Genomic DNA, 25,686 nt, shown 5'->3' on the forward strand with positions numbered 1-25,686 from the left:
ACTATCTAGATTTTGGAAACCAAATATTAGGAAGTCTTGCCACATCCTGACCTTATAGAACTGGAGGACGCTGACGAGAATTAATTGTTGTGATGCCAAGTCGATTGCAAAATGATGAAGAAACATTACTCAAGATTCTAAATTCCCGTTAGCAATAAAAAAATAAAATCCCCAGAAAACTGAAAAATCAGAATGTGACCTCGTTACCGATCACTGCGGTGGATCCGGATCGCTCGCTCCTCCGCTACGGTTCATGCAGTTCTTCCCTATCCCTATACTGATGAAGGGTCTGGACGGAAACATCCTCAGATTCTGGATTTGTATCATCTAATAGATTTCACCAATTCCTCTCTCGGGTTCCAGGTTCATGTTCATTGATTTATGGGACTTCAGTTTTTTCTGGAGACCTGGCAGTGTGTACTCGGATGTGTGAAACTGGCCTTAAAGGGGTTTATACAGTGAAAATAAGTGATCCCCTATCCTATTGACAATCCCTTTAAGCTGGCCATATTCATGTGTTCGCTACCGGTCTTTCCTGGGTTTTTTTTTGCATGCCGTCTGCACTTTGCATGGCCCATAAACATTACCGCACAGCAGATCCGGAGGTGTCAGCGCTGACGCAGCAGTTTCTCAGAAAACGCCGACTGCATCCTGCCATGTGACAGCGGCTCCGTGTCTGCTGGCTAACATTCACAGCACACGCACGCCGGCCATACTCGGCAGCGCCCTCTTCCTGTACTACCCGTCAGCTACACCTAAAGAAAAAAACACATCCAATCAGGAATGTAGTCGTCTTTTAATAAGTTCTATCTCACTTTACACAGGAGAATCACTCGCCGTAGGAGCCGACCGCTTAAAGGGTACAGTACAGTCGCTTCCTGTGTGCGGACCACCGTACACTTCACACTTACACATACAGAAAAAAAATGAGAACCAGTGAGCGGACAAGCTCAAACTTTAGTGCAAAACTTCACACGGGGCAGCGACTAACAGTGATTGAGTGATCCCAAGTCAAACAAGTTCCGATCGATACCCTACTGGTCACTTTCAATGTCAAAGACCTCTATACTTCCATCCCACACATCAATGGTATCAACTCAGTTCATCATTCACTTACCAAGTCCGGCTTTGACATCGATCAAATCAATCTTTGTGTGGACCTTCTGACAACTGTGTTGTATAACAATTTTTTTCTATTTCAGAGTACCTTTTTCCTGCAGACCCGTGGGACCGCCATGGGCTCCAATGTAGCGCCCCCTTATGCTAATACCTACATGTCTGAGTTTGAATCTTCTATCATTTACCAACATTCCCTATACATCAATAACGTTTCCCTCGGGAAATGTTATATTGATGATATATTTTGCATTTGGGGGGGCTCATTGGAGTCCTTACAGGAGTTTTTTGCATTTCTCAACGATGCCTGGCCAGGGATCAAATTCACTATGAATTATGACTACCACGCCATCAATTTTTTGGACACTATGGTCCTCAAAGACTGTGAGGGCTTACTATCCACCGACCTCTATATTAAACCAACGGATAGGAATAGTATACTTCATTTTCACAGTTTCCACCCCCCTCCAGTCAAATGCTCTATCCCTAGATCCCAGTTTCATAGAGTTACACGCATCATTCCAGATGGCCCCCTGAGAAATAAACGTCTCCAGGATATGACCAATAAATTTGAAAAGAGGGGTTACCCTCCCGATGTCTAAGAACAATCAAGGGACCCCCCACCCACCACTCCTGTCAGAAATACGGACAAACGTATTCCGTTTGTCCATCTTTACCACCCTGCTTCATATATACTACATAAGTCCATTAGAAAACACTGGCACTTGTTAGCCACTGCTTATCCCAATGTGCCGGAATTCAGGGAACCCTTTTTACCCTGTTTCAAGAGACCGCCAAATCTTAGGGACAATCTAGTTAGGGCCGACATTGGCCCAAGCATCCCTCAAAGACAACGCTTCTTAGCTAAACCTAAAACGGGTACATTTCCCTGTTTACACTGTGCCCAGTGTAACAATATCCAAAGAGGCAATACTTTCCGTCACCCCAGGTCTGGTAGAGTCTTCCACATCAATGATTTTTTCACGTGCGATTCCTCCTTCGTAGTGTATATGATAAAATGCCCATGCGGTCTCCTTTACATCGGTGAAACTACTCAGCCCATCAGAAACAGGATCTCTAAGCATAAGTCCACAATCCGGTGCAATAATCTGCTATTACCAATCCCTAACCATTTTCAGTCCCATGGGCACTCGGTATCACAGCTTAGGTACCAAGTTATTGATTCAGTTCCACCTCCTAGGAGAGGTGGCGACAGGGTTTCTTTATTAAAAAAACGGGAAGCATTTTGGATCCATACATTGGAAACTCTCTCTCCCAAGGGTCTAAATAAGGACTATGACCTGATGGCATTTTTATGAATGATTTAGAATGCTTGTCTGCTCATATACTAATACTTTTCCTTTATCCCTCCAGAGTCGCCTTTATTGACCCACGGACACCGCTGAGCACTGAATAGAAACCTGCATGTTTAGCATCTCTTCACCTCACCTATGGGTCTAATATGAACCGGTCTGCATCACCTCCCTATCTGATAAGTGCACCTGGTCATTGTGTACCTAATCCTGTTTTTTCCTTCACATCTTCCAGTTTTCTTGTTTCTTGTGTCATAACCCACTTCCATAGTCAGGTAACCCCATTATATCCACCAAATAGCTATTCTTTCCGTTATTATAATTCTCACAGCGTACACATGCCCGTTACACGCTCCCAATTCAGTACTGATAGAGCCCCATCACTCTCTATGAGTGGAACGCATAGAACTCTCGGCGGTGGAACGCATTGAGTGACATCTCTATACTCGCGTCACTTCCGCACATGCGCAGTGCAGTCCGGCCCGCGTCACTATGTGTGGAACGCATAGATCTCTCGGCGTTGGAACGCAATGAGTGACATCCCCATGCACATGTCACTTCCGCACATGCGCAGTGCAGTCCGGCCCGCGTCATGAAACCGGAACGGCACTCCGGCTGGATCCCACACACTACTTGGCATAAATAAGTCCACTTCCTCGTGTCCTCTCCACAGCGGTGGATACCGCGGCACCACAGGACACAGGTACGCATTACCCGGCTTCCACACATGCCATGTTAGTGCCAGCACGCACTGCCCCTTTGTATATATGTGCATCTATGTGCGCTATGCTCTAACCCCTGCCAATATACTTCTATATATAGGCTTTGTCCCTACCTTAAGTGGAAACCCTCGTTCCATAACTACATCTATGCTACTGGTAAGACTACACCATCGCTTTCTCACGATCCTGCCTCACTTACAGGCGTTCAAATACCACCATTATTTTTTCCTCACAGGCTTCCATAGCCGTTTTCCTTACCACATATCCCTCTGTACGGTATGTTTCTAACAATGACTAAATGTGTTGCATTATGCCATGATTAGTGACAGCTTCCCATAGTGAATTCACCCTTGTCTGTAAATTAGCCACTATGAATATTTTCTGTGGTATTCGCTTGTATATACTTTTGTTTTTCGTTTTTTCCCTATGTTTTTTTTGTTTCTATTTTATTTTATTATTTATGATGGTCTGTGACATTGTAGATGTCTGTATGCATTTTTTCAGTTACTGATGAAGGCCCCGTGTAGGGACCGAAACGTCTTTATCACGCATTGGGATCAATAAATTCTTTTCAGCTTCTCACCGCAAAGTTGAGTGCTGGGTTTTGTTGAATTGCTGGCTAACATTCACAGCACACGCACGGCGGACATACTCCGCAGCGCCCCCTTCCTGTACTACCCGTGAGCTACACCTAAAGAAAAAAACACATCCAATCAGGAATGTAGTCGTCTTTTAATAATTTCTATCACTCGCCGTAGGAGCCGACCGCTTAAAGGGTACAGTACAGTCGCTTCCTGTGTGCAGACCACCGTACACTTCACACTTACACGTACAGAAAAAAAACGAGAACCAGCGAGCGGAGGAGCTCAAACTTTAGTGCAAAAATTCACACGGGGCAGCGACTAAAAGTGATTGAGTGATCCCATGGCGCCACCTGGTGGTGGATGCACTGCCACACAAGTAAAAAGTTTAACGCTCTGCTTCTTCAATCAATACCTTAACAAGATCTGTAATTGCTGTCAGTGAACGGAAACAGCTTTTTACATCTTACGGCTGAAGACTTGAGGATCTGCAGCGCTGATTGTTGTCAGTGAACGGAAGCAATCTCATTTACATCTGCAGCCATGACACCAATGCAGGGCTGCAGCTATGATACACCAGGCCTAGTGCCACGCTGCAGCCAGGGAGCATTTTCCTCCATGATATGTAAATGCATCCACTAACTGACAGCAAGCAGAGATTTTGAGAATAGGAAAGTATATCAGAATGTTGCAGAAATTTGCAGGAAGCCTTGTGATCCCTTTAGAGTACAGATCCTAATACATGCAGGAGGGTCTGGTATGGCCGCAGCGGTCCCATACCACCCAACAATGCCAGGCACTAGCCATAACACAGGCTGCTTAGCCCAGCAGTCCCCATGAAGGGTTAAGTTTGGCTCCCATGTTGCACGCTCCTTGGTCCCCTGTCACAAGAGTTATATACGGATTGCACCAGAGAAAATTGTAGTGCATGCACGACAGATAGTGTAAACATGTAGCCCAGCCCGGGGCGGGGGAGGTGAACGATGCACAGTTGTGGGGGGAGGGGAATGTTCACATTACGGGGTCTCTAGCATCCCATCTTCTGTCTCCAGCTCGGCCAGCTGCCGCCTTAATGCATTGACTCGGACCTGTAAGTCCTTGTTGTATTCGATGATGTGGATCATCTCCTCGTAGGCGTCCGCCAGGTACTTAGAAGACCTGTTCCAGCGCAGGAAGACCCCTGAGGATTAGAGCAAAGCGTCAAAATGTATGAAGAATGGGGAGAGGACAGTGGATGGCGGTATATGGAGAGCGGACAGTGGATGACGGTATATGGAGGATGGAGAGCGGACAGTAGATGGCGGTATATGGAGGATGGAGAGCGGACAGTAGATGGCGGTATATGGAGGATGGAGAGCGGACAGTATATAGCGGGTATATGGAGGATGTAGAGCGGACAGTAGATGACGGTATATGGAGGATGTAGAGCGGACAGTAGATGACGGTATATGGAGGATGGAGAGCGGAGAGTAGATGGCGGTATATGGAGGATGGAGAGCGGACAGTGGATGACGGTATATGGAGGATGGAGAGCGGACAGTATATAGCGGTATATGGAGGATGGAGGGCGGACAGTAGATGGCGGTATATGGAGGATGGAGAGCGGACAGTAGATGATGGTATATGGAGGATGGAGAGCGGACAGTAGATGGCGGTATATGGAGGATGGAGAGCGGACAGTATATAGCGGTATATGGAGGATGGAGAGCGGACAGTAGATGGCGGTATATGGAGGATGGAGAGCGGACAGTAGATGGCGGTATATGGAGGATGGAGAGCGGACAGTAGATGGCGGTATATGGAGGATGGAGAGCGGACAGTGGATGACGGTATATGGAGGATGGAGAGCGGACAGTGGATGACGGTATATGGAGGATGGAGAGCGGACAGTGGATGACGGTATATGGAGGATGGAGAGCGGACAGTGGATGACGGTATATGGAGGATGGAGAGCTGACAGTAGATGGCGGTATATGGAGGATGGAGAGCGGACAGTAGATGGCGGTATATGGAGAGCGGATATTATATAGCGGGTATATGGAGGATGGAGAGCGGACAGTGGATGACGGTATATGGAGGATGGAGAGCGGACAGTGGATGACGGTATATGGAGGATGGAGAGCGGACAGTGGATGACGGTATATAGAGGATGGAGAGCGGACAGTAGATGACGGTATATGGAGGATGGAGAGCGGACAGTGGATGACAGTATATGGAGGATGAGAGCGGACAGTGGATGACAGTATATGGAGGATGAGAGCGGACAGTAGATGACGGTATATGGAGGATGGAGAGCGGACAGTAGATGACGGTATATGGAGGATGGAGAGCGGACAGTAGATGACAGTATATGGAGGATGGAGAGCGGACAGTAGATGACGGTATATGGAGGATGGAGAGCGGACAGTGGATGACAGTATATGGAGGATGGAGAGCGGACAGTAGATGATGGTATATGGAGGATAGAGTGGACAGTAGATGACGGTATATGAAGGATGGAGAGCGGACAGTGGATGACGGTATATGGAGGATGGAGAGCGGACAGTGGATGACGGTATATGGAGGATGGAGAGCGGACAGTAGATGGCGGTATATGGAGGATGGAGAGCGGACAGTGGATGACAGTATATGGAGGATGGAGAGCGGACAGTAGATGATGGTATATGGAGGATAGAGTGGACAGTAGATGACGGTATATGAAGGATGGAGAGCGGACAGTGGATGACGGTATATGGAGGATGGAGAGCGGACAGTGGATGACGGTATATGGAGGATGGAGAGCGGACAGTAGATGGCGGTATATGGAGGATGGAGAGCGGACAGTGGATGACAGTATATGGAGGATGGAGAGCGGACAGTAGATGATGGTATATGGAGGATGGAGAGCGGACAGTAGATGACGGTATATGGAGGATAGAGTGGACAGTAGATGACGGTATATGAAGGATGGAGAGCGGACAGTGGATGACGGTATATGGAGGATGGAGAGCGGACAGTAGATGACGGTATATGGAGGATGGAGAGCGGACAGTAGATGACGGTATATGGAGGATGGAGAGCGGACAGTAGATGACGGTATATGGAGGATGGAGAGCGGACAGTAGATGGCGGTATATGGAGGATGGAGAGCGGACAGTGGATGACAGTATATGGAGGATGGAGAGCGGACAGTAGATGACGGTATATGGAGGATGGAGAGTGGACAGTAGATGACGGTATATAGAGGATGGAGAGCGGACAGTAGATGACGGTATATGGAGGATGGAGAGCGGACAGTAGATGACGGTATATGGAGGATGGAGAGCTGACAGTAGATGGCGGTATATGGAGGATGGAGAGCGGACAGTAGATGGCGGTATATGGAGAGCGGACATTATATAGCGGGTATATGGAGGATGGAGAGCGGACAGTGGATGACGGTATATGGAGGATGGAGAGCGGACAGTGGATGACGGTATATGGAGGATGGAGAGCGGACAGTGGATGACGGTATATGGAGGATGGAGAGCGGACAGTGGATGACGGTATATGGAGGATGGAGAGCGGACAGTGGATGACGGTATATAGAGGATGGAGAGCGGACAGTGGATGACGGTATATGGAGGATGGAGAGCGGACAGTGGATGACGGTATATAGAGGATGGAGAGTGGACAGTAGATGACGGTATATGGAGGATGGAGAGCGGACAGTAGATGGCGGTATATGGAGGATGGAGAGCGGACAGCGGATGACGGTATATGGAGGATGGAGAGCGGACAGTAGATGATGGTATATGGAGGATGGAGAGCGGACAGTAGATGACGGTATATGGAGGATAGAGTGGACAGTAGATGACGGTATATGAAGGATGGAGAGCGGACAGTGGATGACGGTATATGGAGGATGGAGAGCGGACAGTAGATGACGGTATATGGAGGATGGTGAGCGGACAGTAGATGACGGTATATGGAGGATGGAGAGCGGACAGTAGATGACGGTATATGGAGGATGGAGAGCGGACAGTGGATGACGGTATATGGAGGATGGAGAGCGGACAGTAGATGGCGGTATATGGAGGATGGAGAGCGGACAGTGGATGACAGTATATGGAGGATGGAGAGCGGACAGTAGATGACGGTATATGGAGGATGGAGAGTGGACAGTAGATGACGGTATATAGAGGATGGAGAGCGGACAGTAGATGACGGTATATGGAGGATGGAGAGCGGACAGTAGATGACGGTATATGGAGGATGGAGAGCGGACAGTGGATGACGGTATATGGAGGATGGAGAGCGGACAGTAGATGACGGTATATGGAGGATGGAGAGCGGACAGTAGATGACGGTATATGGAGGATGGAGAGCGGACAGTAGATATTAGAGAGCTGTACATTATGGCCATATAAGCAGAGTACAGGAACAGATGACAGACTCGCCTTCCCACAGCAGCAGACTCTGGGGGGCCACGGAGGGCCAGATCACCAGTCCATTGGCTTCATATAAAGGGTTGGTGAATCTGTGGAGCTCGTCGGGTTGGTTCACCCAGGACCAGAGGGACAGCGTCTTCTGCCTCAGCTTCAGCTTATTCCTGCAGAGATGATACAGCCAGTGACACGTTCACCCCATCTATTCCCCCAGGGGACGGCCATATTGGAGCCGCTCACTTTCCTACCGCACGGTCTATGCTATATGGCGGCTACAAATAATGGGAGGTTATGGCCAGAAAAGCGTCTGAGCCCAACGACCACCAACCAGGGACCCTCTAGCAGGGTGGAGCCCCCTGTACCCACAGGCTGGGGCCACACTAACCTCTCAAAGTCATTGTTGCCCAGGAAGGTGCCGAACTGAGAGGCGTAGGCGTGCTCGAACAGCGTGACCAGGAACCGTTCATTAAACTCAAAGGAGCAGGGGAACTGGCGCAGGATCTGCCAGACGCAGTCCAGGAACAGCAGGAACGTCGGGGCCTCCCACCTCTGCTTGCTGTTGGAGTAGGCGGACTGAGCACAGCGGTGCTGAAATGAATGACCGGCCTGGGAACAGGACAGATATCAGCATGTGCCGGCCAGACATCCCCAATGCTGCAGGAATCGGGGAGCAGGGGGTGAGGGAAGGTTTCCAGCAACTAAACAGCCTCCTACCAATAGTCTGAACAGGTTCTAAACTCTGTAAAATACCTTAATAGAGACCTGACACAAAGCGCCAGATCCTCTGCTGCTCTGCACACAGCCATAGAGATACCTTTGTGGTGTAAATGATGATTATTTGGCGGTCCGGCTTGGTCATCTCCTGTCCCAGCTCCCTCCACAATTCAAAAAAGTTGTCGGAAAAGTTGCAAAATGTAATTTTGCTGGAATTCCAAATTGCTCAGAAAGTTTTGCAAAATTTCCAAAAAGTTTAAAACGCAAGAGTTTGGGTTTTTGTTTTTACTGCGTCCATTGTAACAGGATTCTCCGTACGAGTATGGAGTACACTGGACGTTTATACACAAAGCCAAAGTCAATTTTTATTATTATTATTATTATTAGTCAAACTTTTATATTTTTGTAAGACTTTGTAACTTTTTTTTTTTGCCTTGTACTCACTTGTAGCCACTCCTTTTCCACCAGAGCCTCAAACCCCCGGATGCTTCTGCACTTGGGCTCCAGAATGATTTGCGCCAGCGAGGTCACTTGTAACGTGGAGTCCATGCCCTCCGATCCGTGCACCAAGACGGACGCCCCCTCCCTATGTGAGAAGCATACGCATTAACCCCTTATAGTGCATGCTACCACTCTCGGCATAGAATGGACTCTCTACCGCCCCCTTCTTGTCAACGAGTAAAATGCCATCAGTGTCCCTTCGCCTAAACTCTGCAACTTTCAGTTCCTCGCCATTTTCAAAATCTCTGCTTGCTGGGGACGATTCTTGCACACATCCATAAAGACCTAATACTTCTCACAGCTGACCATTTGCTACATTTGTATCATGACACCCACGCGTGCCATCAACCTCGATACAGCTGCTGAGCTCCACGATTGGCTTGACCGGTGACGGGCGAGGAGCCGGTGCTGGGTCCAGGATGTATTTTAGACATTTTACAGATTTGGGGCCATTTTCAGGAAAGTGGACAACCCTTTCAATCCTTATGCACACAGTGCAAATACAATATGGGGGTACAAGGAACGTCCCACCATGACTACAACTCAGCAGTGAGACTTCTCCTCTCTATACCGGCTATAAGACTGACAGCAAGCAGAGATTTGTCAACCTGAAGCGTGAACGATTTTATCGCACAGGGATTACATTTTCGCAGCCATCGGAACGCCTTTACGTTGATGACTCTTCCATTGCTTACTCTCTATGGTGAGTAGAGATGAGCGAATTTTAAAAAATGTGGTTCCGATTTTGATCGGCGGTGAATATTGCTTTTGCAACAATCAATGGGAGTGGAAATTACCGAAAATGTTCGGAACTGATCAAACATAAATCCGGCACAAATAGGGAACTAATGTGTCAGATTGGGCGACCAACTCCGAGCACATTCGCTCTTCTCTACCGGTGACACTTATGTGATGGGACAGTCCGCCGGGCGTGGATCCTGCACGGTGCTCACCGGTCGATGCACTGGGCTGCGAGGCAGGCGGTGGTCAGGATCTCCTTGATGTGGCTCAGCCAGTTGGAGGCCTCCAGTTTGCTGAGCCAGCGGTCCATGTTGTGGGACTGATCGTTACAGGCCTCCACCAGTTTTATCAGACTCTCCTGCAGAATGTTAAACCTACAAGTCCAGGGGAAAAAAAAAAAAAAAATACTTATTTTTTTTTTGGCAAGATCAGTGTGGATCCAGGTCCCCATTTCCAGTCTGGAGGCAAATATTTATTATTGCTTTAACTCCTTCAGGACCGGGCAATTTTTTATTTTTCCGTTTTAGTTTCTCCCCATCCCCCGTCTACTACTACTTCTCCTTTTTTTATTTTTCCATCCACACAGCAATAGCAGGGCTTGTTTTTTTTACGTGACGAGTTGTTTTAATGGCGCCATTCACTTTACCATATAATGCACTGAGTAGCGGGAAAAGAATTCCAAATGGTGAAAAATATGAAACGCCGCCATTGATTTTTGTTTTTATGGCGCTCATTGTATGGTAAAAATGACCTGGTAACACGATTCTCCTCCAGGTCAGTACTATTACAGCAATACCATTTTTTTTTTTACATTTAAGTGGTGAAAAAAAGAGCCAGATGTTTGTAAATAAAATAAAAAAGGAATAAAATTTGTGTCGCCATTTTCCGAAACCCGTAATTTATACCTTTTCCGTCAATGCAATTGTGTGAGGTCTTGTTTTTTTTTGTATGGCGAGCTGATATTTTCATTAACACAATTGTGGAGCACCCCTGACATTTTGATCATTTATTGTATTTTTATTTTATTTTTTTTTAATCAGGTAGGTGTGGTGACAAAAAAAAAATATATATTTTTTTTTTCCCCCTCTTTACGTTGTTTATCGATGGAGAAAATTCATTTTATATTTTAATAGATCTGATTTTTATGTACGCAGCCATACCAGGTAAAGTACGTCTTTTTCCTCCTAAACATACTACAGCATCACAGTATAGTATATTGTGTAAATTGCAGTCTCATTTGGAGCACAGCATGTAGCCCCCTACAGCAGGCCCCCAGTTGTTATAATAACTCACCCTGACACTGAGTAGTGGGGTGGGGGGGGGGTCGAAGAATGTCGGGTGGGCTGTCATGTCATTTTCCAATTACCGAAGCTCCACCGATTCTGGAACAGTTTTTCTTTCTTTTCTGCGCCCCTCCGTTCCAAAGTTATGCCCCTAATAAAAGTGTTGTAAATTTTCCCTTCAGCCAACTGGGTGACCACCATAGTGTGGGAGTCCGCCTTTTCTTCTCTGATGCTGGCCAATTAAAATAAAGCCACACCCCTAGAGAGGTCCTGTTGGACACACCCATTTAGTTGCAGGGAATTCTTACATTTTTATTTCTATGGGGTATAACACTGGAAAGGAAGTGCACAGAAGAATAAGAAAAACTGTTCCAGAATCAGCGGAGGGGCACCAGCGCCACCAGGAGGAAATACTCCTTCCAGTGAAAGGTCCTCTTTAAAAGGCAATGTATTAATCAGTGAAAACTCCCTTTACTGGGTGAGAAACAGCTCCCTCTTTAGTTGATCCTGGCAATTTTAGATAGGAAAAACCAAGGTCAAAACAGCTGAATGGACGTCCATATCAGACAGACCAAGAGAAACCCGTCCACGCCAACAATGCAGCTCATCGAGGAAAGTCCCCCGAAAAAGAGGCACCCCAATCATTTCAATTTAATTAGAACATGTTTTTGGAGGTTGAGGGGGTTCGTACTGATCAAACATCATACAACAAGGATTGCACTTTTATTAGACAGTTTGTAGTGGGGATATTTAATTTTTTTTTATATATACAGTATATTTATTTTTTATTTTTTTTCATTCAGGGGCAAAGAAAAAAAAATAGCAATTTCAGTGTATTTGTTATGTGATACTAGGAGGAAGCTTAAAAATCACAATCTGCGACTCACATGATTGAGCTGCGCATGGCCACGCCTGGTTTTGCTAAGCTCCGCCCACTTTTAAGGAAAAATGTGGCGAGTGACAAGAGAAAAATTAAAAGGTCACAAATTACGGTGTATGCATAATTTTCACCCTTTTAAACACAAGGGTATTATTGTGTATGCACCCCAATCTTTTCATGCAAATCTCTGGCTCAAACGCAAGTAAAGAAAAAAAAAAATCAAATTATATATATTATAATTTATAATATTTTATCTTTCTTTTTTTTTTTTTCAACATGTACATCCCCAAGAACAGTCACCATCATGGCTGCGTAACGGCAATTCAAAGGTCTTTGAATGGCGGCGTGTTACGGATTACAGGCCGAACATAAGATTCCGGTCACTATGGAAACGCACGTAGATAGATTCATGGAACTGTTTTGAAAACAAACGGTCGTTGTTGCCCATAGCAACTAATAACCATGCAGCTGTCATTTTTCAAATTTGAAATCTATAGACGCTGATCTATGATTGGTTGCTACGGACAACAAAGACAGTTTTAACGTTCAACTATTTAATAGGTCTCCTTAATCTGCATCGGAGCTGCAGACACAAAACGAGAGGGGTTTTTTGTTCTTTTTTTTGTTAAATGAAGACTATTAACCAACCTTAAGACGCCCATATCTCCCCAAGACCTCTAATGTCGATGTGGAAGGAAAAATAATAAAGTTGTGGTTCTCTGTAGAAGTAAAAAAAAAAAAAAGGTTTGGATCTTAAAGGGTCAAAATGTAATGTTTCAGTTTGTTGTTCCCTGTTATCAGCCGTTCTAGCTGATGACAGTATTCTTCATTGTGATGAGTGCCCCCATGACAACTCCTCTGTGTCACATATGTGTGAGTGTGTACCCTCACTGGTGGTCCTATAATGTGTTATTACTCCGGCAGCAGATCCCATCCCGTTACCGTTCGATGGCCTTGTGGATCCTCCTCCACTGCGGGTAGTAGGCCTCCTGCTCAAAGCCGCCCCCCCTGGCCCTGGCCTGCTGGGCCACGTTCAGCGAGCGGGTATCTATGATGTATCCTCGTTTCCCGGGTCGTAACGTGGCGTTGATGAGCTTCTCGTCCTCCTTACAGCGTCGGCCATTGGTGCTGGTGAGCGGCTGACTGCTGCGCATCATCACCTGCAACACAGGACACAGAACCCTGACCGGCAGAGCTTACAATCCGAGCACCCTGTCTGGAAGTCACCTACTGGGACACTACTCCAATCACATCCAAAGCTGCATTAACGCACCGCGTATGTACGGTGAAATGTGCACATACTAAGCACAGCAGTCACCCGAGAGCAACTGCTGCGATCAGAGCCAGCTCCAGTCTCTAAAGATGAACCTCTTAGATGCCGCTGTTAATTGGGACATGGGCAGTTAAAGGGAATCTGCCAACAGATTTTTGCCACCTAATATGAGAGCAGCATAATGGAAAAACAAAGACCCCGATTCCAGCAATTTATCACTTACTATGCTACTTGCTGTAGTTTTGATAGAATCAGTGTTTTATCATCAAGAGATTATCACTGCAGGACTAGTTGTCTCCTGCCTCATGGTCCAACCATGCCCCCAGCACTGATTGGCAGCTCTCTGTATACACTAGGCTGAAAGCTGCCAATCAGTGGTGTGGGCGGGGTTATACACAGCTCAACATTCTGAGCACTGCTAGATCTGCAGCAGAGAAAACTATATCAAGCAGCCATATAAGTGATACATCACTGTCAGATTACAAAAACCCTGCTGACGGATTCTGTTTAACAAATTGGGGGTCTGTCACTTTCAAAAGCTGTCACCCCACATCCCCCTTTGCAACAGGTTCTCATGGCTCGTACTGAACTAAAAAAAAAAAAAAACTAAAGTCGCCCGGTCACTTTTACTGCTCAATTAAGGTTGCAAAACAAACCCAACTGAACTCCTATTTTTTACCATTTGATCCCACGTGAAAATTTCTTCCCATCACAAAAATCTAAATTGGCCACAGCAGGAAGGGGTTAACGGTGCTGCATTATTCTCCACGCATCACGCCTGCTATAGCACCAGAGGGGTGAGAAATGCAGCTCTGGATGTGACAGGAGTAGAAGCACCGTTCTGCCTGGTTTTTAGGGATCTCTATTCCCAGGACAGCAGAGGGGCGTGGGAGCAGATGGCTGTCGCCCCAAAAATTACCAGGAAGAGGTAACATTTTCCAATAAATTAGTAAAAGAAATGTAAAATTCTCAATCCACCAAGAAAAGATTTCGTCTCGGCCGCATGGAGCGGTCGGCCATTATCTGGTGAGGGAGACAGCAGAAAATGGCCGCCGTGCAGCAGAGCCGACGGGGCGGTGCGGGCGGGAGCAGTGATGGATGATCTGATCTGTGGCGGGGACAGTTCACTCCACAATCAGTGCACTCACAATGAGCCCGGCTGACAACCCCCGCGGGGGAGGGGACGGCAGCACTTGTCAGGGCGGGGGTCACATATTTACCTGCACGTGTCGGGGAGCCCCACATACACAGCCGGGGACGTGTGCCAGCAGAGGATCAGCCCCCCATTCCAGGACTCTGCCCCCTCCTGACACACAAGGGGACAGGTCACTGACCTACACAATCAGCACACACTTATCCTGAAATCCTCTGTGCTGCTGGAAGACCCAAATTCTGCCACTATTCGTATCATGACGCTGCTCCGGTTACCTGCAGCCCCATTCTCAGCATGATCATCACCATCACATGACAGATGACCTTCTCCTGAAATACTCTGTGCTGCTTAGTACCTGCTCCTTGTAATTCCAAGACTGTGACTGACACTCCTCTCCTGAAATGCTCTGTGCTGCTGGAGGATCCTGTCACATGCAGCCCACTCCTCACATATCATTGACGCCCCACCCCCCTGTGCTGAAATGCTCTGTGCTGCTGGAGGATCCTGTCACATGCAGCCCACTCCTCACATATCATTGACGCCCCACCCCCCTGTGCTGAAATACTCTGTGCTGCTGGAGGACCCTGTCACATGCAGCCCACTCCTCACATATCATTGACGCCCCACCCCCCTGTGCTGAAATACTCTGTGCTGCTGGAGGACCCTGTCACATGCAGCCCACTCCTCACATATCATTGACCCCCCACCCCCCTGTGCTGAAATACTCTGTGCTGCTGGAGGACCCTGCCACATGCAGCCCACTCCTCACATATCATTGACCCCCCACCCCCCTGTGCTGAAATACTCTGTGCTGCTGGAGGACCCTGCCACATGCAGCCCACTCCTCACATATCATTGACCCCCTTACCCCCCTGTGCTAAAATACTCTGTGCTGCTGGAGGATCCTGTCACAGGCAGCCCACTCCTCACATATCATTGACCCCCCACCCCCCTGTGCTGAAATACTCTGTGCTGCTGGAGGACCCTGTCACATGCAGCCCACTCCTCACATATCATTGACCCCCACCCCCTGTGCTGAAATACTCTGTGCTGCTGGAGGATCCTGTCACATGCAGCCCACTCCTCACATATCATTGACCCCCCACCCCCTGTGCTGAAATACTCTGTGCTGCTGGAGGATCCTGTCACATGCAGCCCACTCCTCACATATCATTGACCCCCCACCCCCCTGTGCTGAAATACTCTGTGCTGCTGGAGGATCCTGTCACATGCAGCCCACTCCTCACATATCATTGACCCCCCACCCCCCTGTGCTGAAATACTCTGGGCTGCAGGAGAAACATTCCAGGCATCAAGTCATACGTTCCTAGTACTCACCAGCGTAAGTCAATACCTCCACAAAACCAAAATACTCCTCTGCTGAAATACTTTGTGCTGCAGTGACTGCTCACAAGATCTGTGCACTACTCTGCTAAAATACTCTGTTCTGCTGGGGACCCTGCATCATCTGCTATGTAATTTAATAACCTGACAGCGCCCAAAAGATCAGCACTCTCCTCTCCGGAAATGCTCTGTGCTGATGGGAACCCTGCTCCTTCCACTACGTAACCCTCATCCTGACGAACTGATGAGGAGACTCGTTCTCTTGGGTCTTCTCATTGGGCAGCACAAGTACAAGATGTCACTGATTGACAGGTGCTTGATGCATGACTGACACTTGAAAAAATCTGCTCATAATGTCAGAATATGGGCACATTATATGTACAGGAGCCCCCCACAGATAACAGAGACCCCTGTCTCCTGGAGAACGGATAATGACCCCACCAGCAGAATAGTGAGTGCAGCTCTGGAGTATAATACAGGATGTAGCTCAGGATCAGTAATGTAATGTATGTACACAGTGACTGCACCAGCAGAATAGTGAGTGCAGCTCTGGGGTATAATACAGGAGGTAACTCAGGATCAGTAATGTAATGTATGTACACAGTGACTGCACCAGCAGAATAGTGAGTGCAGCTCTGGAGTATAATACAGGATGTAACTCAGGATCAGTAATGTATGTACACAGTGACTGCACCAGCAGAATAGTGAGTGCAGCTCTGGAGTATAATACAGAATGTAACTCAGGATCAGTAATGTAATGTATGTACACAGTGACTGCACCAGCAGAATAGTGAGTGCAGCTCTGGGGTATAATACAGGATATAACTCAGGATCAGTAATGTATGTACACAGTGACTGCACCAGCAGAATAGTGAGTGCAGCTCTGGGGTATAATACAGGAGGTAACTCAGGATCAGTAATGTAATGTATGTACACAGTGACTGCACCAGAATAGTGAGTGCAGCTCTGGGGTATAATACAGGAGGTAACTCAGGATCAGTAATGTAATGTATGTACACAATGACTGCACCAGCACAATAGTGAGCGCAGCTCTGGGGTATAATACAGGAGGTAACTCAGGATCAGTAATGTAATGTATGTACAGTGACTGCACCAGCAGAATAGTGAGTGCAGCTCTGGGGTATAATACAGGAGGTAACTCAGGATCAGTAATGTATGTACACAGTGACTGCACCAGCAGAATAGTGAGTGCAGCTCTGGGGTATAATACAGGATGTAACTCAGGATCAGTAATGTAATGTATGTACACAGTGACTGCACCAGCAGAATAGTGAGTGCAGCTCTGGAGTATAATACTGGATATAACTCAGGATCAGTAATGTAATGTATGTACACAGTGACTGCACCAGAATAGTGAGTGCAGCTCTGGAGTATAATACAGGATGTAACTCAGGATCAGTAATGTAATCTATGTACACAGTGACTGCACCAGCAGAATAGTGAGTGCAGCTCTGGGGTATAATACAGGATATAACTCAGGATCAGTAATGTATGTACACAGTGACTGCACCAGCAGAATAGTGAGTGCAGCTCTGGGGTATAATACAGGATGTAACTCAGGATCAGTAATATAATATATGTACACAGTGACTCCACCAGCAGAATAGTGAGTGCAGCTCTGGGGTATAATACAGGATGTAACTCAGGATCAGTAATGTATGTACACAGTGACTGCACCAGCAGAATAGTGAGTGCAGCTCTGGGGTATAATACAGGATGTAACTCAGGATCAGTAATATAATGTATGTACACAGTGACTGCACCAGCAGAATAGTGAGTGCAGCTCTGGGGTATAATACAGGATGTAACTCAGGATCAGTAATGTATGTACACTGTGACTCCACCAGCAGAATAGTGAGTGCAGCTCTGGGGTATAATACAGGATGTAACTCAGGATCAGTAATATAATATATGTACACAGTGACTCCACCAGCAGAATAGTGAGTGCAGCTCTGGGGTATAATACAGGATGTAACTCAGGATCAGTAATGTAATGTATGTACACAGTGACTGCACCAGCAGAATAGTGAGTGCAGCTCTGGGGTATAATACAGGATGTAACTCAGGATCAGTAATGTATGTACACAGTGACTCCACCAGCAGAATAGTGAGTGCAGCTCTGGGGTATAATACAGGATGTAACTCAGGATCAGTAATGTAATGTATGTACACAGTGACTCCACCAGCAGAATAGTGAGTGCAGCTCTGGAGTATAATACAGGATGTAACTCAGGATCAGTAATGTAATGTATGTACACAGTGACTGCACCAGCAGAATAGTGAGTGCAGCTCTGGGGTATAATACAGGAGGTAACTCAGGATCAGTAATGTATGTACACAGTGACTGCACCAGCAGAATAGTGAGTGCAGCTCTGGGGTATAATACAGGAGGTAACTCAGGATCAGTACAGTAGGGGTAATACAGACTGGTGTACTCACCATCCCATTCTTCCTGTGATAATAGCTCAGCACTGGGAATCTCCCGCCCTGACGGAACGCCGCCACCTTTCGAAGAGACTCATCGTCAATGGACTTCGGTACAATGACAACGGAGGGGTAGGACGGACAGACGGAATAGTCTTGGTTCACTTCACTCAGTCTCCAATCTTCAGTCTGACGGATGAATGTGACATGAGAGAGAAGGGAAAGAAACACGGTAAAGTCACAGAAGCCGCCCTCGGGGGTCCTACACACACAGGACATCCCACCATTAATAAAGGGGAGGTCCGCCTCCATCACATTGGTTAGGCTCTAGGAATTTCTCAGTTGTATCTGTTTTTTGGTTAATATCTAACGTCTCATCTTCCCCGGGGTCCTGGATGCCAAGTGTTCCCTATAATATAACCCCACTGTAAAACAACTGTAAGCGCCAATATACAGACAGGGGTGTAATCCGCTCACTTTATACCACACCGAAAAAACACTAGATCTATTAAAAAGGAACCTACAAAGAATAAATAGCCACTCAGAATTTTTTTTTTTTTTTTTTTTTTAACTACAATTCAATTTATTCATAACATTGAAAAAGAGATATTAAAAATGGGAGAATCATATAGAAAATAGTGGACAAAAAAAAAAAAAAAAAACTAGACAGATTTACTAATCACTCCACTCATAGATCGTCTATTCCACGGACACTATTTAAGATGGAGTAGTTTTTGACTATGCATTTCATACCCACATGATATCTTTTTCGCCATTTTCCTCTGTATTTATGTAATTTAAAGTTTTTTTCCTGAATAAATTGAATTATAGTAAATGATATGTTCGGAGTGGCTATTTATTCTTTGTAGGTCCCTTTATACCATACAGACTGCAAGGTCCTATAGTCAGGACTGTCGCTCATGTGGTATCAGCTTGTATATCGCCGACCACTGCAGTTTTCCGTTTCCTTCCATCATTTCCTATATGCCTATAATCTCCTGAGTGTAGCACAAGAGATACCAGAACCCCCCTTCATCACTTCTTCTCGTCACTCAGCCGGAGGTTTTTCCAAACATCTTGGAGACCTGACCCCAGATCTCCTGTGTATGAGACTTGTGCGGATCCTTCTGTCTCTTCATATGATCCCAGACAGACGGGATGATGTGAGGTCTGGGCTCCGTGGGGACGGATCACCTCCAGGACTCCTTGCTCTTCACTGATGGATAAGTATCTGCCGGGATGTCTCAGCATTGAGGACATCAAGAAAGTGGAGGATCATAGACGCAGAGGTTGGTTAAGTAAACTTAGTGCAGCAGATGACAGACACATCATGTTACCTCCCTTCTAAATCAGCAGGTGTCCAGCAGTGCCATCAGTTCAGGACTCCACATCACCTACAAGGCGGACATGGCTTCTCCACACTCCTATTAGGACTGCCCTCGTTGGACTTACTCCTCCATGTCCTCTTTCCTCTATTTTTTTCCCTTAATACAAGTGAGGTTTTGACAAGACCGCCCCTGGTCGAAACGTTAACCTTATTGTCCTCAAACTATATATGTCATAAAGCACCTGTTGATGTCTGTACGCATGAATAAAGAAATAATACTTTTTGCATAATTTTCAACTACCCGAGTGTGGCAGATTTTCTCATTAATATTTGATCAGTTCAGGACTGGCATCAACCAATGGGACCAGCTACACCCATCTACTATTCAGAGAAGTCGCCTTATTGGAAGAATTGTGACTAGTAACGAGCTGATCAAGCAAAATTCCAATTAACCTATTGCCATGTATTTACTGGGAAATTCGATGTCTACATTTAATGTCCCGCAGAGCCCTGACCTCACATCATCCAGTCAGTCTGGGATGACATCGCAGAGACAGAAGGATCCGCACAAGCCTCATACACAGGAGATCTGGGGTCAGGTCTCCAAGATGTTTGGAACAACCTCCAAAAGAGATCCCCCATAGAAAAGGAAATGATGATGTGCTATGAAGCCCAGCTTCATGGGAGTACCAAGATGGCAGCAAAGGGGACAAGTGTAGTGAAATATGTATATGTATATCTGTCCTGAAACTGCAGTTCTCACAGGGGTCACAGCATATGTTATCCTGAGAAGGCAGTCTCCTGTCTCCAATCTCTCCAGGGGGTCTTGCTAAGAACCAGAAAGTGGAAACATTTCACACCTTCTGGCTCTTTTGAAGAGAAATGCCAATTACAGCCTGACACTATCTATCTATGAGAAAAGCTACACAAAGCGTTTCAGAGAAAATAATATACTCATTGGTGGAGTGGACATGGTCCAGTCACAAACCAGCAATTATAATATTAACATGAGAGGCTGGTCTAGAAATTTAACCTCCAGGTTGACTCTCTAAATTAGGCCTACACACAAAGAAAGATGTTCGCATATGGGGGCAGCCTGGAAAGCTGATGTGAGCCATTCCATATTTTCCCTCCCTCAGGAGGCAGAATACCAGAATGCAAAGTTCGATATTTCTGTAAGTTTATCCCTTTATTTTATCACTGTTTTTGCATATTTGTATGTAACTTTTTATTCCCATATTTTTATACCCTTTTTATTGTAAGCACTGTACCTTTTCTATTAAAGCTTAAAACTTTATAAGTTTGAACCTTGTATGCTCTAAAAGAATCCATAGCCTTAAAGTGTGTGATCCTTATAATTGGCATATAGTAGAAGTAATATTTCCGGGACTCATCGCCCGTGTGTTCGGTGAGTGGTGGCAGCGTGTATGAGCGGGTGTGTGGACTGTGTCGGGGTGTGATTTATGCTCCCATTACAGCATAGGACAGAGGTTGAATGCTGGACTGAGTGAGAGGAGATAGATTAACCCTTGCAGGCACAACCCCAAGTCACGTGCTGAGACGTGGGTACGTGACAAATTCAAGTAAGCCCCAACTACCATTGTAAGCTATTGGCACCCTTTGATCACTTAGGACCAAAGCTACGGGGGCCAGAATGTGCCGCTGTCAGGGATTGACAGTGGCATTTAAGTGGTTAAATTGTTCCAATCGCTGAAGTTAGAGGCAAGTGCTGGCTGTATAACACAGCGGAACCTGACGTGTATGGAACGGGCTCAGCTCCTGGAGACCAGATGTAGGAGCCAGAACATTGCACCTCTGTACACTGGGCAGTGGCCGTTCTCAGGCACCGCAGCTCAGCTCCTATTGACTTCAATAGAAGCTGAGCTGCAGTACCCGATCGCAGCCACTACACGGTGTACGGCGCTGTGCTGTTCTGGCTCCATACACTGTACATAACCTGGAAGCTGCTAATATCTGACCGACGGGGTCCCTGGTGTCAGAAACAGAACCATCTTGTACTGGTGGCAAATCACAACCAGGGAAATATCCCTTTAATTGTTGCATCTTCGAAAAGTTAAATTAGGAAGTTAATGAATTTTCCAAGTCTCACCATCTTCAATGTATCTGAATTGGAACAAATCATTGATTCCCAGAAGCTGTAGACCCCGTACAGACCTAATACTTCTCACAGCGGAGGGTTCGTCCCATTGCATCCAGTCTAAACATGAAGATTCCAGGCTGATACAATGTAACAAACACGAGCCACACATACAGGATAAATGGAGGAGAGAGGAGAAGGCTCACCTCTACAGTGAGGAGCTCGAACTCCTGTTCAGGACGGAAGGAGCTCCAGCCGTCCTCGGTCACCTCGAACATCGGACGGTAGAAGAAAGGGTACATCAGCGTGATGGAGTCCAGCGTGGATAAGGCCTGAGGAGAGAGGAGCGAGAGGCGAGCATGTGCTGGTGCTAACCAAGTATCTTCGGCGTGCTCAAATAGTGGGTTCGATTTCCCGCGGCTGCAGGTCTCGAGACTGACAGATGCAACACATGCAGGGACACTAACAAACAGGTCATCCTTGCATGCGCTGTGGCTGATAATGCAGCCGCGTGGACTCCAACATACTATTCGAGCACGCCGAAGATACCTGGTCAGCACCCGAGCATGCTCAGATAACACCTTAACCGAGCACCTTCACTTATCACTAGTTATCACCCATTAAAACGATGATTGACGCAATAGTGAGGGAGGATGGCGGACTCACCTCTATGGAGCTGGCGACGTTCAGGCTCTCGTCCATGCCCGTGATCTCCAGCTGGATTATACGCAGGTCCTTACATTTTATAGTTATGGTTCCAGAAGACCCGATAAACCTGAAAACGGAAAAAAACAAACAATCAGCTTTACTATACCAGACACCATATCAGTGGATCCAGAATGATGGGAGTGGTAGTGGATAAAGTATGGAGCACCAGCCCCAGATGTCCAACATGGATGTATGTACGACCTGACCATATTCCAGCCCTGGAGAGCAGCCACAGACAGGATTCATTAGGAAACCAGAGCTTCCTACTAAGACAACCAAACGTATCTCAGCAGTGGGTGATGAGCCACTAACAGGGCGCACACATAGCCTTATACCGGGGGAGGGGGTGTATATAGGTCCCATGAGGGTACATGGACGTGGTGGTGCGGAGTGAGGTGCTCGGGACCCCCCTTATGGCTGAATATCTGGAAGATACGGCTGCAGGTTCTCTGCCCTTGTAGCCAAATATATAAGATGTATGTACTATAGACTGGACAGGATGGAACAATGGATAGACAGACGGACCGACAGGAAGAAAGAAAGACGGACAGAAAGGCGGACAGATAGGCGTAAAGAAAGAAGGACACGTAGGTGTAAAGAAAGAAGGACGGACAGAAATAAGGACATACAGACAGACAGAAAGGTGGACAGATAGGCGTAAAGAAAGAAGGACATACAGATATAAAGAAAGATGGACGGACGGACAGAAAGACGGACGTAAAGAAAGACGGAAGGACGGACGTAAAGAAAGACGGAAGGACGGACGGAAAGAAAGGAAGGACGGACGGAAAGAAAGAAAGGAAGGACGGACGGAAAGAAAGAAAGGACGGACAGAAAGGACGGACAGAAAGGACGGACAGAAAGGACGGACAGAAAGGACGGAAAGAAAGGACGGAAAGAAAGGACGGAAAGAAAGGACGGAAAGAAAGGACGGAAAGAAAGGACGGAAAGAAAGGACGGAAAGAAAGGACGGAAAGAAAGGACGGAAAGAAAGGACGGAAAGAAAGGACGGAAAGAAAGGACGGAAAGAAAGGACGGAAAGAAAGGACGGAAAGAAAGGACGGAAAGAAAGGACGGAAAGAAAGGACGGAAAGAAAGGACGGAAAGAAAGGACGGAAAGAAAGGACGGAAAGAAAGGACGGAAAGACAGAAAGGACGGACGGACAGAAAGGACGGACGGACAGAAAGGACGGACGGACAGAAAGGACGGACGGACAGAAAGGACGGACGGAAAGAAAGGACGGACGGAAAGAAAGGACGGACGGAAAGAAAGGACGGACGGAAAGAAAGGACGGACGGAAAGAAAGGACGGACGGAAAGAAAGGACGGACGGAAAGAAAGGACGGACGGAAAGAAAGGACGGACGGAAAGAAAGGACGGACGGAAAGAAAGGACGGACGGAAAGAAAGGACGGACGGAAAGAAAGAAAGGACGGACGGAAAGAAAGAAAGGACGGACGGAAAGAAAGAAAGGACGGACGGAAAGAAAGAAAGGACGGACGGAAAGAAAGAAAGGACGGACGGAAAGAAAGAAAGGACGGACGGAAAGAAAGGAAGGACGGACGGAAAGAAAGGAAGGACGGACGGAAAGAAAGGACGGACGGAAAGAAAGGAAGGACGGACGGAAAGAAAGGAAGGACGGACGGACGGAAAGAAAGGAAGGAAGGACGGAAAGAAAGGAAGGAAGGAAGGACGGAAAGAAAGAAAGGAAGGAAGGACGGAAAGAAAGGAAGGACGGACGGACAGAAAGGAAGGACGGACGGACAGAAAGGAAGGACGGACGGACAGAAAGGAAGGACGGACGGACAGAAAGGAAGGACGGACGGAAAGAAAGGAAGGACGGACGGAAAGAAAGGAAGGACAGACGGAAAGAAAGGAAGGACGGACGGAAAGAAAGGACGGACGGACGGATGGACGGAAAGAAAGGACGGACGGACGGAAAGAAAGGACGGACGGAAAGAAAGGACGGACGGACGGAAAGAAAGGAAGGACGGACGGAAAGAAAGGAAGGACAGACAGAAAGGAAGGACAGACAGAAAGACGGACAGACAGAAAGACGGACAGACAGAAAGACGGACAGACAGAAAGACGGACAGACAGAAAGACGGACAGACAGAAAGACGGACAGACGGAAGAATGGACGGAAAGAAAGAAGGAAGGACAAACGGAAAGAAAGAAGGACGGACGGAAAGAAGGAAGGACGGACACAGATGACAGATAATAATGCCTGGACCTTTTCTCTATGGAGTCGATGTTGGAGTGCAGCAGCCACAGCTCCTCACTGTTGTCCTGCCTGGAGCTCAGGATCAGGTGGTGACCCGTCAGACACAGGGTGCCGCCCACTGTCGGGTGGAAGGGTCTGTGAAGCAGCACCTTGTCCACCCTGGGCGTCTTGATCAGCTCAGCGAACTCCATGCTGAGGGCAGAGCGGCTCCTCCCTACACTCGGGCAATAGTGTTCATCCCCGGGGGCACCACCAGGCCACAGCCACAGCCACAGCCGCTGTCACTGTCTCCTCCTCTCTCTCCTTCCCCGCCCTAACTGCGCCTGCGCACACTTCTCACCAGTGGCTACATTGTATCACGCTGCACTGCGCGTGCGCATGGACATCACAGCGAAGCGTAAGAAGCCAGATTGCGCATGCGTATGGTGGACACACTATCAAGTTCCTTATTTATTTTCTGCTGCCAGCAGGTGGCGCTGGTTAGTGGGAAGTGTAGATAGCAGATGACTGTGGTGACTGCTCATGTAAGTTACAGGTCACACTTGGATTTTTAACCCCTTCATGACCGGGCTACTTTTTTTTGGGGGGGGGGTTCATTTTCATTTTTTCCTTCCAAGCGCCGGCCCAGCCATAACTTTTATATTTTTTCGTCCCCATAGCCATACGAGGGCTCATTTTTTGCGGAACGAGTTGTGGTTTTAATTGACACCATTTATTTTACGAAATAATATACCGAAAAAATTCCAAGAAAGGTGAAAAAAAAAATCCCACTTTTTTTTATGATATTCTTTGTGCGATAAAAAGCAGCTGACAACACGATCCCTCAGCTCAGTACAATTATGGCAATATCAATTTTCT

At 47.0% G+C, this 25,686-nt stretch overlaps 1 protein-coding gene across 2 annotated transcripts; it reads right to left on the bottom strand.

Moving 5' to 3' along the window:
- Positions 1-777: 777 nt before the first annotated feature.
- On the bottom strand, positions 778-25,252 carry MTMR9 (myotubularin related protein 9). Of its 2 annotated transcripts, XR_013222002.1 has the most exons (11): positions 24,838-25,252; positions 22,564-22,672; positions 22,104-22,229; positions 18,488-18,661; positions 13,200-13,417; positions 10,307-10,468; positions 9,297-9,438; positions 8,524-8,744; positions 8,151-8,302; positions 3,975-4,912; positions 778-906 (listed from the first exon to the last, which is right to left on the bottom strand). XR_013222002.1 is itself a non-coding variant. In XM_077291712.1 (10 exons), the coding sequence occupies exons 1-10, from the start codon at positions 25,017-25,019 to the stop codon at positions 4,749-4,751; spliced, it is 1,650 nt and encodes a 549-aa protein (XP_077147827.1). In that variant the 5' UTR covers positions 25,020-25,252; the 3' UTR covers positions 3,865-4,748. The 2 variants fall into 2 exon arrangements, 1 of the variants encoding a protein (XP_077147827.1); XM_077291712.1 differs by lacking the exon at positions 778-906 and having other exon boundaries at positions 3,865-4,912.
- Between the last annotated feature and the right edge of the window lie 434 nt (positions 25,253-25,686).

This window comes from Ranitomeya variabilis, chromosome 2, assembly GCF_051348905.1.
Source record: "Ranitomeya variabilis isolate aRanVar5 chromosome 2, aRanVar5.hap1, whole genome shotgun sequence".
NCBI lineage: Eukaryota > Metazoa > Chordata > Amphibia > Anura > Dendrobatidae > Ranitomeya > Ranitomeya variabilis.

Excerpts from the sequence above, each read along its gene's own strand:
- MTMR9 (XM_077291712.1), bottom strand. The coding sequence starts at position 25,019 with ATGGAGTTCGCTGAGCTGATCAAGACGCCCAGGGTGGACAAGGTGCTG. Across the intron at positions 13,418-18,487 it reads ATCACAGGAAGAATGGGATG|GTGATGATGCGCAGCAGTCA; the intron begins GTGAGTACACCA and ends CCTGTGTTGCAG. Across the intron at positions 8,745-9,296 it reads TGGAAAAGGAGTGGCTACAA|GCCGGTCATTCATTTCAGCA; the intron begins GTGAGTACAAGG and ends TCCTGTTCCCAG.